This window comes from Schistocerca americana, chromosome 6 (genome assembly GCF_021461395.2).
Source record: "Schistocerca americana isolate TAMUIC-IGC-003095 chromosome 6, iqSchAmer2.1, whole genome shotgun sequence".
Taxonomy (NCBI): Eukaryota; Metazoa; Arthropoda; class Insecta; order Orthoptera; family Acrididae; genus Schistocerca; species Schistocerca americana.
In genome coordinates, this window is record NC_060124.1 from 347086109 (window position 1) to 347099915 (window position 13807).

The 13807-nt window shown below is 41.8% G+C and overlaps 1 protein-coding gene across 1 annotated transcript in view; it reads right to left on the reverse strand.

Moving 5' to 3' along the window:
• LOC124619839 (protein phosphatase 1 regulatory subunit 42-like) overlaps positions 1–13807 on the reverse strand; it is a 102423-nt gene that overhangs the window by 72886 nt on the left and 15730 nt on the right. Inside the window, exon 3 of the mRNA XM_047146447.1 lies at positions 11515–11653. Within this exon, the coding sequence (XP_047002403.1) occupies positions 11515–11653 (139 nt within the window). The remainder of the gene's footprint in view (positions 1–11514; positions 11654–13807) is intronic.

The following is a 13807-nucleotide window of genomic DNA, read 5'->3' on the forward strand; positions in this document are numbered from 1 at the left end:
CTTATCCCACAGGCTCAATTCGGCATGTTTTGCATTGAGGACTGTACTAGACTGGTGTATTTTGCTTACTTTCAGTCCACCGTGTCTTATGGCATAGTGTTCTGGGGTAAAACTAAATCAAGCTTAACAGATATCTTCAAATTTCAGAAAAGAGCTATATGAATCATAACACATAACTCTCCAAGAACTCATTGTAGGCCCCTTTTCAAAGAACTGCAAATACTCACAATACCATCACTGTATATTTTTAAAAGCATTCTGTGTACAAGAGCACATATGAAAAATCTACGTACAAATGAGGACTGCCATAATTATAATACTAGAACTTGTAAGAATTTGTATGTAGAAAGGGTAAGGACAACACAAACCCAAAAGCATGTAAGTTATTTTGGAATAAAACTCTACAATGCTCTGACGGTGTACATGAAGGCAATAATAGATGAAGTAAAATTTAAGACTGAGCTTAAAAATTACCTTTTAAGCAAAACTTTTTATGATGTAGATGAGTACTTTGATTGTGTGTAAATTTATTGCCAAAAATTTTAATTTATATGTCTAAATTTGTACTTTTAAAAAATGCCTTGAAAGTGATATTCCATTATTATGTCTGTAGTACTTGTACTAGTATGATAACTTTGTTGTGACAGTGGTGGTGGTGTGTTGGGGCTTATGGGTGCTCAACATCGAGGTCATCAGCGCCCTGACACACATTAAAAGGAACGAATGTGGACAGACCTAAGAAAACTAAAGCGCACACTCAAAGAAAGCAGGAAAAGAAGGAAAATGCTACATAAGAAAGTAAAACCTAAGGAAAGGGGAAACATAGCAACAAGAATGTCACAGGAAATTGTTATTGGCTGGCCACTTACATAAAATATGGGTGAGCTTGTCACACAGTGAGCAAATTAAAATCCTCTCCCTAAAATCTTTGTAAAAACATTTGACAGGGCACAGAACTTTAAATCTTTAACCACATTCATCCGAGTGTTGCCTAAAAGAGATGGAAGGTCCGCTGGCAAGTCAGCTGCGACCCGCTGGTCAGAAAATAAAACGCAATCCAATAAAACGTGGTGCACAGTGACCTGGATGCCGCAAGCACCACACATTGTAGGGTCCTCTCGCCGGAGCAGGAAGCCATGCGTCATAGGGCTGTGGCCTATTCGAAGCCGAGTGAGGAGAACCTCATCCCATCGATGGGGCTGAAAGGAAGTACACCACACACGCGTTGTGGGCTTGACTATACGGAGCTTATTGTCAGTCACTTCCAGCCACTCATCCTCCCACCGACGCATGACCCGTGAGCTCAACAGCGAGGTGAGTACGTGCAAGGGGATAGCACACTGAGATACTTGTGGGGCAAGACACGCCTCCTTGGCTGCGAGATCTGCCCTTTCATTCCCAGCAATGCCAACATGCCCCGGAACCCAGCGGAAAGCTACAACCTTCCCCAGCCGCTGTAGTCGGAGGAGGGCATCCTGGATGGTCTGGACAATTTTGTACGCCGGATACAAACGTTGCAATGAGTGAAGGGCACTGAGTGAATCGGAACAGACAAGAAATTTAGGAGAGGAAGAATGTCTCATGTGCTCCAGTGCCCGCAAGATTGCAAACAATTCTGCATCAAAGACAGTAAAAGTCTGAGGCAGTCGGACCTTGAGGACACGATTTGGAAAAACAACTGAGCAACCAACAGAATCCCCTTGTTTAGACCCATCCGTAAAAACAGCTACATAGTCGTGGTGCTCAGATAATATGGCAGAAAATGCTGCATTAAAAACGGTGGAAGGAGTGCAATCTCTCTTGTACTGCAATAAATCTAAAATCACTCTGGGCCTCTTCAGTAACCAGGGTGGCAGGCGGTTAAAACCTTGGATTTGGGGTTGTACAGACTCCACACCAAGGGACACTAGTACACGTTGCACACGGATCCCAAACGGCAATGTAGCCCGGGGACGGCGGGAAAAAAGGCGGTCCAGAGGTGGATGGGAAACAAGATGGTGAGCGGGCGATCTGGGAGCTGCAAGAAACTTACAAGCCTGGCGCACCAGCAGGAGCTGCTGCCGGATGGTAAGTGGCGGTTCGCCAGACTCAGCACAGAGGCTGGGTACGGGACTGGTCCGATAAGCACCTGTGGCCAGTCGGATCCCAGCATGGTGAACAGCGTCAAGGATCTGCAAATAAGATGGCCTCGCTGATCCATATACTGTGCACCCATAGTCCAGCCGTGAACACAAAAAAGCTCCATAAAACTGAAGGAGACATGCCCTGTCTGCGCCCCAAGATCTGTGGCTGAGGCACTTGACGATGTTCAGTGCCTTCAGCGTTCTGGCTTTCAAGTCACGTAGGTGTGGCAGCCATGACAACCTGGAGTCAAAAATCAGGCCCAGAAACCGCACTGTGTCTCTAAAATGTAGGACAGTATCCCCCATATGGAAGGCAGGCAAAGTAAAAAGATGACGAGAACAATTAAAATGAACACAAACACACTTATCGGCAGAAAACTGAAAACCCGTCTTCGCAGCCCACTCCTCTAACCGCCGCACTGTTAGCTGCAACTGACGGCTCACGGTTGCAACACTGGAGGAGGAACAGAAAACAGCAAAGTCGTCCACAAATAAGGAGCACTGTACTGGACTCCTCACCGTAGACGTTATACTGTTGATGGCTATGGCAAAGAGGGTAACGCTTAAAACACTGCCCTGGGGGACACCGTTCTCTTGCTCAAAGCGATCAGACAACGCGGGTCTGAAAAAACTGCTGAGACAGGAAAGACCGAATGAAAATCAGGAGGTGGCCACGAAAGCCCCGTTGATGCATTTGTGCAAGAATACATATCAAAGAAGATACCGATACAGTGATACTGACGGAGAAAAGCCTGCTGAATAGCCGCCTCTAGGAGGGTCAGGTTGTCGACCGTGGAGCGATATTTTCGGAATCCACACTGAAAGCGGCTAAGGAGCTGTCTGGTCTCTAACAGCCAGACCAGATGCCGGTTAACCATCCGTTCCAGGGTCTTTCCGACACAGCTTGTCAAGGCGATACTATGATAACTACCGGGACATGTGCGGTCCTTTCCTGGTTTGAGGAGAGGGATGAGAATTGCCTCCCTCCACGAGGTGGGGAACACTCCTGTCTGCCATATGAGATTAAAACATTCGAGGAGGATTTCCTTTGACGCCGCTGGCAGATGTCGAAGCATGGAGTACCGGATGCGGTCGTAACCTGGTGCAGTGTCAGAAGTCTCAGTAAGTGCCGATTCAAGTTCCCACATGGAGAAAGGGGAATTGTAGGCCTCAGAACTGTTCGGCCGAAAGTCCAAGCTCGCTCTTTCGACAGTCGCACGGTAGCGACGGAACGCTGGATCCTGATTTGCAGTGGCAGTACTTTGTGCAAAATGCTCTGCCAGCATCTGAGCAATGGCTCTGGGTGTCGTTTGGTGGCATCCCTGGTTCAGGACAGCAGCTATTGGTAAACGGCTATGTTTACTGGAAATCCTCCGGATGGCTTCCCATACTCTTGTGGAACAAGTGGAACGGTAGATGGAGTCCAGGAACTCCTGCCATGACCTTTTCTTGCTCTCTTTAATGACACGGCGTGCCCTGGCTCTCGCTATTCGAAAGGTGGTAAGATTGACCGCTGTTGGGCGGCATTTAAATCGGCGAAGAGCCGCACGCCTGTCCCGGATGGCTGACCGGCAATCTTCTGTCCACCAAGGCACAAGGCGCCGCTTAAGAGTGCCAGAAGACTGTGGTATGGACAGGTCAGCAGCATGATGGACCACAAGCATGATGTGATCCACCCATTCCTGTATGTTATTCTGGCGGTCAAAGACAGCCAACCGAGTGAACAGTGGCCAGTTAGCCCTGCCAATCATCCACGATGGTGGCCGCTGCTCCAGCAATACACCATCCAGGAGATGAATGCGGATAGGGAAGTGATCGCTGGAATGAAGGTCGTCAATGATCTCCCAGTGAACAGAGTCGGTGAGGGTTGGAGAGCAGAAAGATAGGTCAATGGCTGAGAATGACCCTGTAGCAGTAGAGAAATGAGTCGGAGTACCTGTGTTGAGGATGCACAACACTTGAGATGTTAGGAGGCTTTCCAAAATTTGACCTCGAGCGCAAAGAGAAGTGGAGCCCCACAGGACATGATGGGTATTGAAGTCTCCCAGGAGGAGAAGTGGGCGGGGGAGTTGGTCGATAAGATCTGTGAGAGCGTCTAAGGTTATTGCATCCAGAGGGGGTAAATAAAGGGAGCAAACGGTAAGCCTCCAAGGTGAATGAATTTCAACTGCAACTGCTTGCAGGTCAGTATCCAGGGGGAGAGCAGAGGAATGGTGGTCATTATTGACAAACACACCGACTCCGCCTTTGGCCCTTTCTCCAGTCAGGTCATCTTTGCGATATAACGTATAGCCCCTTAGTACAGGAGCATCAGATGGTTTTAAATGCGTTTCCTGTAAACACAAGCACAGGGGGCGTTGCCGTGCTAGGAGGTTCAGTTCCTCCACATGTGCCCGCAATCCATTCATGTTCCACAGTATAATGGGAGCCATCTATCGGGGTGGGAGTACCTTCATTCTCACTTTCTGTTGGGGAGGAGAGCCCACAACAGGTGGAGGCTCAGTTTTGGGGCGAGATGATTGCCCCAGTCTGACATCAACCTCCATCGCCTCAGAAGAGGAGTCGAGAGAGACGTCAGAGAGAATGACATCCAAATCAGGAGACTGTATAACTGCAGTCTCCTTTAGTGGGCGAGTCTTCACCTTTGTCTTTGGCTTCGATGTTTTGGCCTGAGGTGGCATTGGAGCCAAAACCTCAGAAGCAGTAGGGGGTGTAGCAGCGCTGGGCAGTGCACAAGACTGGACCCGGGATGGGGCAGGAAGTTCCATGATGTCAGCTACCACGGCCTGGTCAGAAGGCCGGGGGGGAGCAGCAGGTTTCACAGGAATGGCAGCAGCACACGTACATTGACAAGCGCAGGTGCTAGTGCTGACAGTAGCAACCTCCGTTTGTGTAGCGGCATAGGTTTTCAAGACTGGTTGTTTGAGAACGGAAGAAAAGGAAGCAGCGAACGTGGGCGGCTGCATGGACTTGTAGATTTTCTTCGCCTCACCATACCGGATGCGTTTTGTAGTTTTTAGTTCCTGGGTCTTCTGTTCCTCAAGGAAAACTCTGCATTCCCTACTCCACACAGGGTGATCCCCAGAGCAGTTGACACACTTGGGAGGAGAGGAGCAACCAACTCCCTCATGGGCGGCTTTACCACAATTCCCACAAGTGGCTTCCCCTCTACAGCCGAGAGTAGTGTGTCCAAAGTGTTGGCATTTAAAACACCGCATGGGGTTGGGGTAATAAGGCCGTACACTGAGACGTAGGAAACCTGCCTTCACATGCTCTGGCAATTTGGTGGTGTTAAATGTAAGGATAAATGAGTCAGTCTTTATGAGAGCACCATCCACCCGTTTCATAATGTGTTGCACGTCGACAATTCCTTCCCGGGACCATTAAGCCTTCAGCTCGTCTTGGGGAATGTCAACGAGATCTCTGCAAGTCACAACACCCTTGCTGTAGTTCAAGGTGTTGTGAAATTCAGTCTCTATCGCAAACTCCACAAGAAATTGTGCCTTCTGAAGGTTCTGGACTTGCTGGAAGCTAGATGTTTCAACCAACAAGGTGCCATTTCGCAAGCGCTTTACAGATTTTAATGTGCCAGCAATACCTTCTAAGCCCTTCTGTATATAAAATGGCGAAACTTTTTCAAAACTCCCATTTTTTCTTTTAATTATGAAAAACACATTCTGTGAAGCAGCATGCGTTCTGTTACTACTACCTGAATCAGGAGGACTGGCTACATGAGCCCTCTTGTTGGATTTGGTGTTAGAACCCACCAGTGGTCCACCCCTTCTGCTGGCAGGAGAAGAATAAAAGTTCAAGGGTTCCATCTCGGTCCCACGAGCAGCTAGGAACTAGAAGTCCACCTAGACAGAGCCCCGCGTGCCTAGGTAAGCCTTATACAACTGGGGCGCGGCAGGTGCCCCAGAGGTTGCCCGCTTGCGACTGTTCCACCCCAACAGCCATGCATCTTATAGGCGCGCAGCACACCGTAAGATTGAGGGGTTTTTATAGAGGTTTACCTTCCTCGCAATCCAGGTGGTCAAGCCAAGATTACCATTCCCCGCAGCACACAACATTCCACCGCCGCGCCATGCGGTGGTCGCTGAAGCATGTCCGGGGGTTACGGTGACAGGAGACTGGCGGCGCTGACCAGTCCCCAGCTCAGGACCCCGGGGTCGCCAAGCCCGTACTCAGCAAATGAATGCTGAGCCCCTGGTTTTTTGTGACAATTCCTACATCATGTAAATGATATACAGGAAGATAATAAAATGAAATGAAAAATGAAATGAAATGAAATATCCTACCACAGAATAAAACCTGTACTATATTTCTAAATGGTGAAGCCCTCTACTGTTAACATAAATCAGCACTTGTATACATATTACCTATAGCTGAAATAAACAGAATCTGCCTTTACTAGTATTCCAGATCATATTAATGCAGGAACAGAAATACGTCAGCAGTTCATTTGAAATTTTGTTCTTGTTTTAAATTTAAAGGTCACGGTCATATAAACAGCCGTAGTTCATTAAAATAGTATAACTTTCACACATATTATCTTTAGCTAAAATAAATAGAACCTACCCTTACTAATATTCCAGATCATGTTAATGTAAGAACAGAAATAAGTCAGCAATTCATTTGAAGTTATGTTATTGTTTTAAATTTAAATATAAAGTTCATGGTCATACAAACAGCTGGATCTCATTGCAAATACTATAACTCTGTATTGTTTTATTCCTGGGCATTCATGTTCATACCAATCTTCATTCAAGTATTTGCTCATAAATTGAATGCATTATATGTTAACATACAAATAGAAATACGACATCAGATTACTTGAATTTTGTTCTTGTACTGATTCATTCGTTTATTTATTTTATTTTGTTAATGCAAGTCTAATTACAGTATTTGCCCATACACTGACTTTAATACACACAAACAAAAACAAACACGTCTCTGAGTAAAGTAGGCCTATGTCATATCTATATGTCTTCTGCTAGTAATGGTGATGCAACATCCAGAAAACCATCTCAAGATGAACCTGAAAAGGTTCAGAAACCGGTTCATGGAGTAACAAATAACTACTACAAAAAAAGGGACTGTTTACAGTTTTATGTATCTACATTCAATTAACAGTCACGGGTTCTAAAATATCCGTAATGGATAAGCTTAACCTTTGAAGAATATTATCACATACACTCAGTTGCTATCCATGGTTTGTAGCTGAGAGTAATCAAGAAGTTGAGTGCACGGTGGTCTTTAGCTCTGAGATGCCTCGTGTGTTGTAATAATGTTGATCTTTCATCAAAAATTATGGTCATATACCTCCCTGTATTTTAAACAATGAGAGTAGCAATCTTCATCCACAGTTAAGATGTACTGAAAATTCCATAGAATGGTTTGCATTTTTCTCTGATGAGAACTTGAAAGCACACTGCTTGGCCCATTCCTCCAATGTGTCAATCATCAGCTCATGAGCTGTGGTTATTGGATGGAGATCTATTATAAGATGACAAAACATTCTGAAAAGTGTAAATATTAAACATTTTACTCAACAGGGCTTTGCACTATTGGTAAAACATTATTAATTGCTATTGAAAACATGATTTCATCTGAAACAGACATTCAAGAGACTTTGTGCTCTTGCTCAAATAGTCAGACACGATGTGGGCAATCTAATAGCTATGGAAATTTTTATGAAGGACGAATAGTAAACAGATATGAATCATCCTCAGAAGCTCTATTCATGTAGGTATCCAAGGACATTACCTACTGGTTATATTGTTTGCTCTCTCATGGTTTATCAATAGTAGTATGATATCTCCTAAGCCACGATGGATGCAACTAATAGACTTCTTTGCTTCAAGAAACAGTATTAGTTGGTAAGTCACAATATGCTCTAAGATCTCCTTGTATTTAGAAACATAAGCATTCTCTAAGATCTCCTTGTATTTTACAAACATAAATATGACAAAAATTCCCAAGTATTTACTATCATAGCTGTTGTTTCATAGTGAGACAGTTTATACATGCGATCATCTCCAGGAAATCATACCTTATCTCTCCCAGAAATATTTTACAAGATGAGCAAAAAAACACAGTATGAGCAAAATACACTGATTTTTAGGTGTCAATCTTCAGAATCATAAGCAAGTTGTTTGTGTAGGGAGAGAAATGTCGAGTATAGAACAAGTCAAGGTAGGTGTTCCGCAGGGATCTGTGCTGGGCCCCTTTTTGTTCCTGATAATGATAAATGATCTGTCATCATTTATCAAGTCCACCACTGTGTTGTATGCAGATGATACAACATTTCTTCATGCTAGTGATGATTTCAATAGCCTTAAAACATCTGCAGCAAAGACAATTGACCAAGCATCCTATTGGTTCAAGGCAAATGGATTCCTGCTGAATAAAAACAAAACACAGCAGATGGTCTGTAGTCTTAGAGACAAGCGTCTGTCAGATGATCCAAGTTATGTCAAATTTTTGGGGGTATACATTGATGATAAATTATCTTGGGGTCAACATGTACAAGATATTAGTGGTAAATTGTCAAGAGTTATTTACCTGTTAAGGCAACTTATGGCTTGTGTTCCTGAAAAATATGTTAGAACATCCTATTTTTCATTCTTTCAAAGCATAATAACATATGGAATTATTTTGTGGGAGAACTCTAGCTGTGTACATGACATATTAATACTGCAAAAAAAAGCTATTAGGATAATTACTGGTTCTGCATATAAGGCACACTGTAAACCATTGTTCTGTGAACAGAAAATCATGACTGTTATAAACTTGTACATACACTATGTTCTAATTTATATGAAGAAGAAATTACCAGAAACAAAAACCAGAGAAAATGTACATAGCCACAATACAAGAAGGAATAGGTGCATCTATATTCCTTACCACAGATTGTCAAAGTCACTCAACAGCTACGAAATCATGGGGTACAAATTATTTAATAATCTTCCTCAATCTGTTCAAGAATTACCTGAACAATTATTCAAACAAACAATTCATGACTGGCTAGTCCTCCACCCATTCTATGATATAAGAGAATTTATCAACTGTAATATAATACTATAATGTTAACAACAAACCTGTTGTTTCTTTCAAACTATTAATTGTATTTTAGTATGTATATGACGTTGTCTATTGCTGTAATGGCCGAATGACAATAAAATTATTATTATTATTATTCAATCTATTTGATGGAACAACATTAAATTGCATGATGGAAGTAATTGCACCTCTTCTGGGGCCACTAAGTCTTCAATAAAGCTCTTCCAGCAGATTACATAAACTAACAAAACCATAAGTCACAATACACACATGATTTACTATGTGCTATGCTTAAAGATTTTCAAGACTTTTCTTGCTGCAATGTAATATTATAATGTTTAAAAAACAACATACTTAGCATACTGTTGGTAGAACTATTCTACACTTTATATACAGGTTTATATAGCAAAGCTATCTGCTGGAAATGGCAAAACTTCTTGTGAACAAAAAAGTGTCAGGTTGCACCATTTTTAACTTGCCATGTGAAACTAAAAATGTCTCCATAAGTGGCAGTGGAAACTTTTTCATATTTTGAGATAAGTATATATTATGCCCATATCATGAGTTTGTGAGTCCTCGTAAAGCATAACTGTTTTCAGTGGAAGGAAGGAAGATTAGTTTTTTTTTAATTGACTGACAAAAGCATCATTAAGAGACAAAACACAAGCTCAGGCTGAAGGATGGTAAGGAAGGAAATAATTGGTGTGCTTTTCCAAGAAACCATCCCAGCATTTGTCTTAAGCAATTTAGAGAAACATAAATATTTTAAAATATAACCATTAATATTAGGAGAGTAATCCTCAGCTATGAATTCCCCGTACGGCTGTCTAAGTTAGCCACACAGAAACATGTATTTCAAAAGCACACATGGTCAAAATATTAAAGCAAATAAAGTTATTTGGACATGAAGTCCTCGTCTTACTTTAAAAATGGTAACACCAGATTCTCTCCTCCACTTATTCATACTACCACTCACTTACCGAAGCATTCCTTCCGTAAAGTGGTAAGATCTGGCCATATCGGCTCCCTCTCCATGCACCACTAGTTCATAAATGTGTACGGCTCTGACAGACTGTACTAAGTCATCAGCCATTCCACAGATTCCAAATATGTTACAAAGAAAATGGAGAGACATCCTATCAATGGTTATCTACGCAAAATCATTCACATTTATTCCACTAATGCCAATCTCAAAAAGGATCTAAAAATATTATTGGAGAAGGCATTACCATTCTCATCAGTTAATATATTAAGTGCATTATCATACTTAACCCCACAGATTGCTATTTCAAGTTCTTCAAGCAGGTCCAGTTTCTTTTCTTTCTTATTTACATGTATCATCTCTAATCCTCTTCTATGTCTATCAGGGGATGGCTAGCCCAAAAAATAAGTTTGGCAAGCACCAATCTGCGGCAGTTGCTCAATTTTAGGAACTAGTGGTGCATTACTTCACTATTTCACATTGTTAAGGACTTTCGATATTTTAGTTCAATAGTTTAGAAAACCATGTACTCATGTGAACAGTTGAATTGATGCCAAAAGGAAGAATTTGTGTGAAATATACTAACAGGGCCAATGTTATAATTTTATACATAGAGTTCTCATGCAGGTGTTGCTCCAAGGTAGGCTAGTATCTCAATCTTAATAAATTATTTTTGTACTTTGAAACTGTCATTTCTAATTTTTTTCAAACCCAAACTGAATTCCTTATGCTGTATGCATACCTGGACTTAACATTCTCCTTGTAATTAATGACTTTGGTCTAACATCATATTAAGCTACTCTTTTAAACATAAGACAAAAATTAAGATTGTTGATGATGATAACACAAAAAATAAGTCTCCAAAGATAGATGCAAAACAATACATAACACAGTTTTGAAAAGCAAAGTTGCTGCTCATCATATAGCGGAGATGCTGTGTCCGAGATAGACCCAGCAAAAAGACTGTCACAAATAAGCTTATGGCCAACAAGGCCTTGGTTAAAAAATAGACCACACACATGCACAAATGCAAATGCAACCCATACACACAACTGCAGTCGCTGGCAGCTGAAGCCACAGTGTGTGTGTGTTGCTTTACGTGCCAGAGACTGCAGCCATGTGTGTGTGAGTTGCATTTGCATGAGTGTGTGTCTGTTATCTGTTTTTTAAAAAAGGCTTTGTTGGCCAAAAACTCATTTGTGACGGTCTTTTCGTTGTGTCTATCTGTGACTCAGCATCTCCGCTATATGGTGGGTAGCAACTTTCCTTTTCATAATACTGTTACATTCCATCCTGAATTTTCCATTTTTGATTAATACATAATACATTAAGGATACAATCACTTACTGAGAGTGCTTCAACTGACTGAGGATGGAAGTAGAGGGTTTCTCCTTCTGGCAAATGCTGTCTTTCAACATGCAGCTCCTCAAGACTTAAGAGAGACTCGAGGCCTTCAACTACCGATATACAATTATTCCCCAGGTACCTTCAGTCAAAAAAAATTATTTCCTTGATGGTGATTCGTTGTACGATCTTAAAAACTGTGTGTTTCATTTGACGTTTAGACAGACAAAATAAATCTATACTCATCAAAGAGATCAAAAAAGCACAGTTTGCCTCTGCATTCAGCTCAGGAAAAACTATTAACTCTTAGGCTTTAGATCTTCAAATCCTAATTTATCAAAAGAAATGAGTAAATAACTTAAGGAGTAGAAGCAACAACTCACCAAACTCTCTCTCTCTCTCTCTCTCTCTCTCTCTCTCTCTGTCACACACACACACACACACACACCTGTACAGAAACACTGTCCTGATTAATTACACTGTGCTGGCACTGCAGCTCACTTGAGGTATGAGTTGTGTCAGATGGACTGGGTGATGGGAGAAAAGCCACAGGGAGTGGGAAGGATAGATATGGCAGACTGGCTGACATCTGGCAGGGAGAAACAGCAGATGTTGCATCAGTGAACTCATTCTGGCTGTAAGCAATGGGAGCTGTCCACATGGGAGGAATTGTTTGGTAGGGAGAAACAGAAAAAATGTAGATGCAGACTGCATGTTGAGGGTGTGAGAGCAGGATGAGTGAAGTGAGCATCTTGGAGCAGAGATCAAGAAGACTGTGCGGCTTGGTCTATTGTAGATTGTGTCAAGGATGAAGATTGAAGGAAGTGTTGTAAAGACTACTCCAATCTACATAATTCATAGAATTTGGTTTTGGGGACAAGGGTGTAGATGGAACAGTTTGTGAGGAAGCCATTCAAATAGAGCATTTTGTGCTCAACACCGGGTGGGCAACTCTGCTCTCGAACATAGTATGGCAGTGGCAATTCATTCAGGTGGAGAGTTAGTTTGTGGTAACTTTAGGTTACAATATCTCCGGATGTAATTAACATTTTACAATGCAACAAATGGCACTGATTACGTATTCGTTTATGTGTTCAGATGTGCTAACAAAACTAACAGGGTTCCATTTAAAAAAACGTAGGTTTGTGTTAAAAAACATACTTCTGTGCATTTTTTTTATGGTTTGTATTAACCAATTACACTAGCCCCTCTCCTCACGTTCAGTCTGTGGAATCGATTTGTCAGTATTTGATGTGGTTTACGAAATATATCCAGCGGTAATGTTAAGTGACTCACCCTGTATATTACATGCACCATGTAACTTGACACTTTCTGCAGGGGCTGCTGGGAGTGGTGGAATAGATGGAATACCTTAAGACCCACTCCTAGCACCCTCAACATAATCTGCAAAATTACACTGCCCATATCGTACATCTGAAACAATTATCATTAAAAAGGATGCACCGCAAGGTTGTAATGGGGCCACTACACTCTCTTATTTTTGGTAATGATATTGAATGCTGTTCTTTTAGGTATAAAATAGGTTGATATGCAGACAATACCACTATTGTTTGCAAACACAAAGCCTATGACGAAACGAAGATCTAGTATAATTATATTGTAAATACTTCACCTGAATGTACAGTATGTAAACGATGAATCAGAGGTAATATCGCAAGAATACAAGTCAAAAATTCTAGTAGTCACTGAACATGGGCTAAAAGAAAATCTAATGGAGGTCTACAACTTGAAAAATTACTCAAATGTAGCCAGTTTTTGCAGAACATTGCATAAAGGTGGTGGGGCTGGCGTTTTCTTTAGCTAGGCATCAACTAAAGTTATCCAAAATAGCACAAAATATGCTAAAGAAATGAGCTTTGGAACTACTGTATTGGAAATAAAAACTCCAGGGAAGTCATGCTGTGTGTTAGGCCTGTACTGATCATCAAATGGTGAAACAAAAACATTCTTGAAAGAGTCTGTGGTACAGTTCAAGAATTACAAAAATAAATAGTTATTGGGGAGTTGAACACAGATACCAGGTAAAGTACAGAAAAAACTATGACACTAATGGACTTACTGCATACTTTCAAGCTAAAAATAAACCCACCAGAGTAACTACCCATAGTGAAACTACTATTGCTCTCGTAATAACACACAGTATATTCCTTCATGCTACTGTGAGATCCAGGTAATAAACTCCACATTAGCACACCATTTTCCATCACAATAAATATTAACATAAGGAGTGCTGGAAGTGAGCAGAAGATACAGCAGCAAAAGTGGAAGATAAACA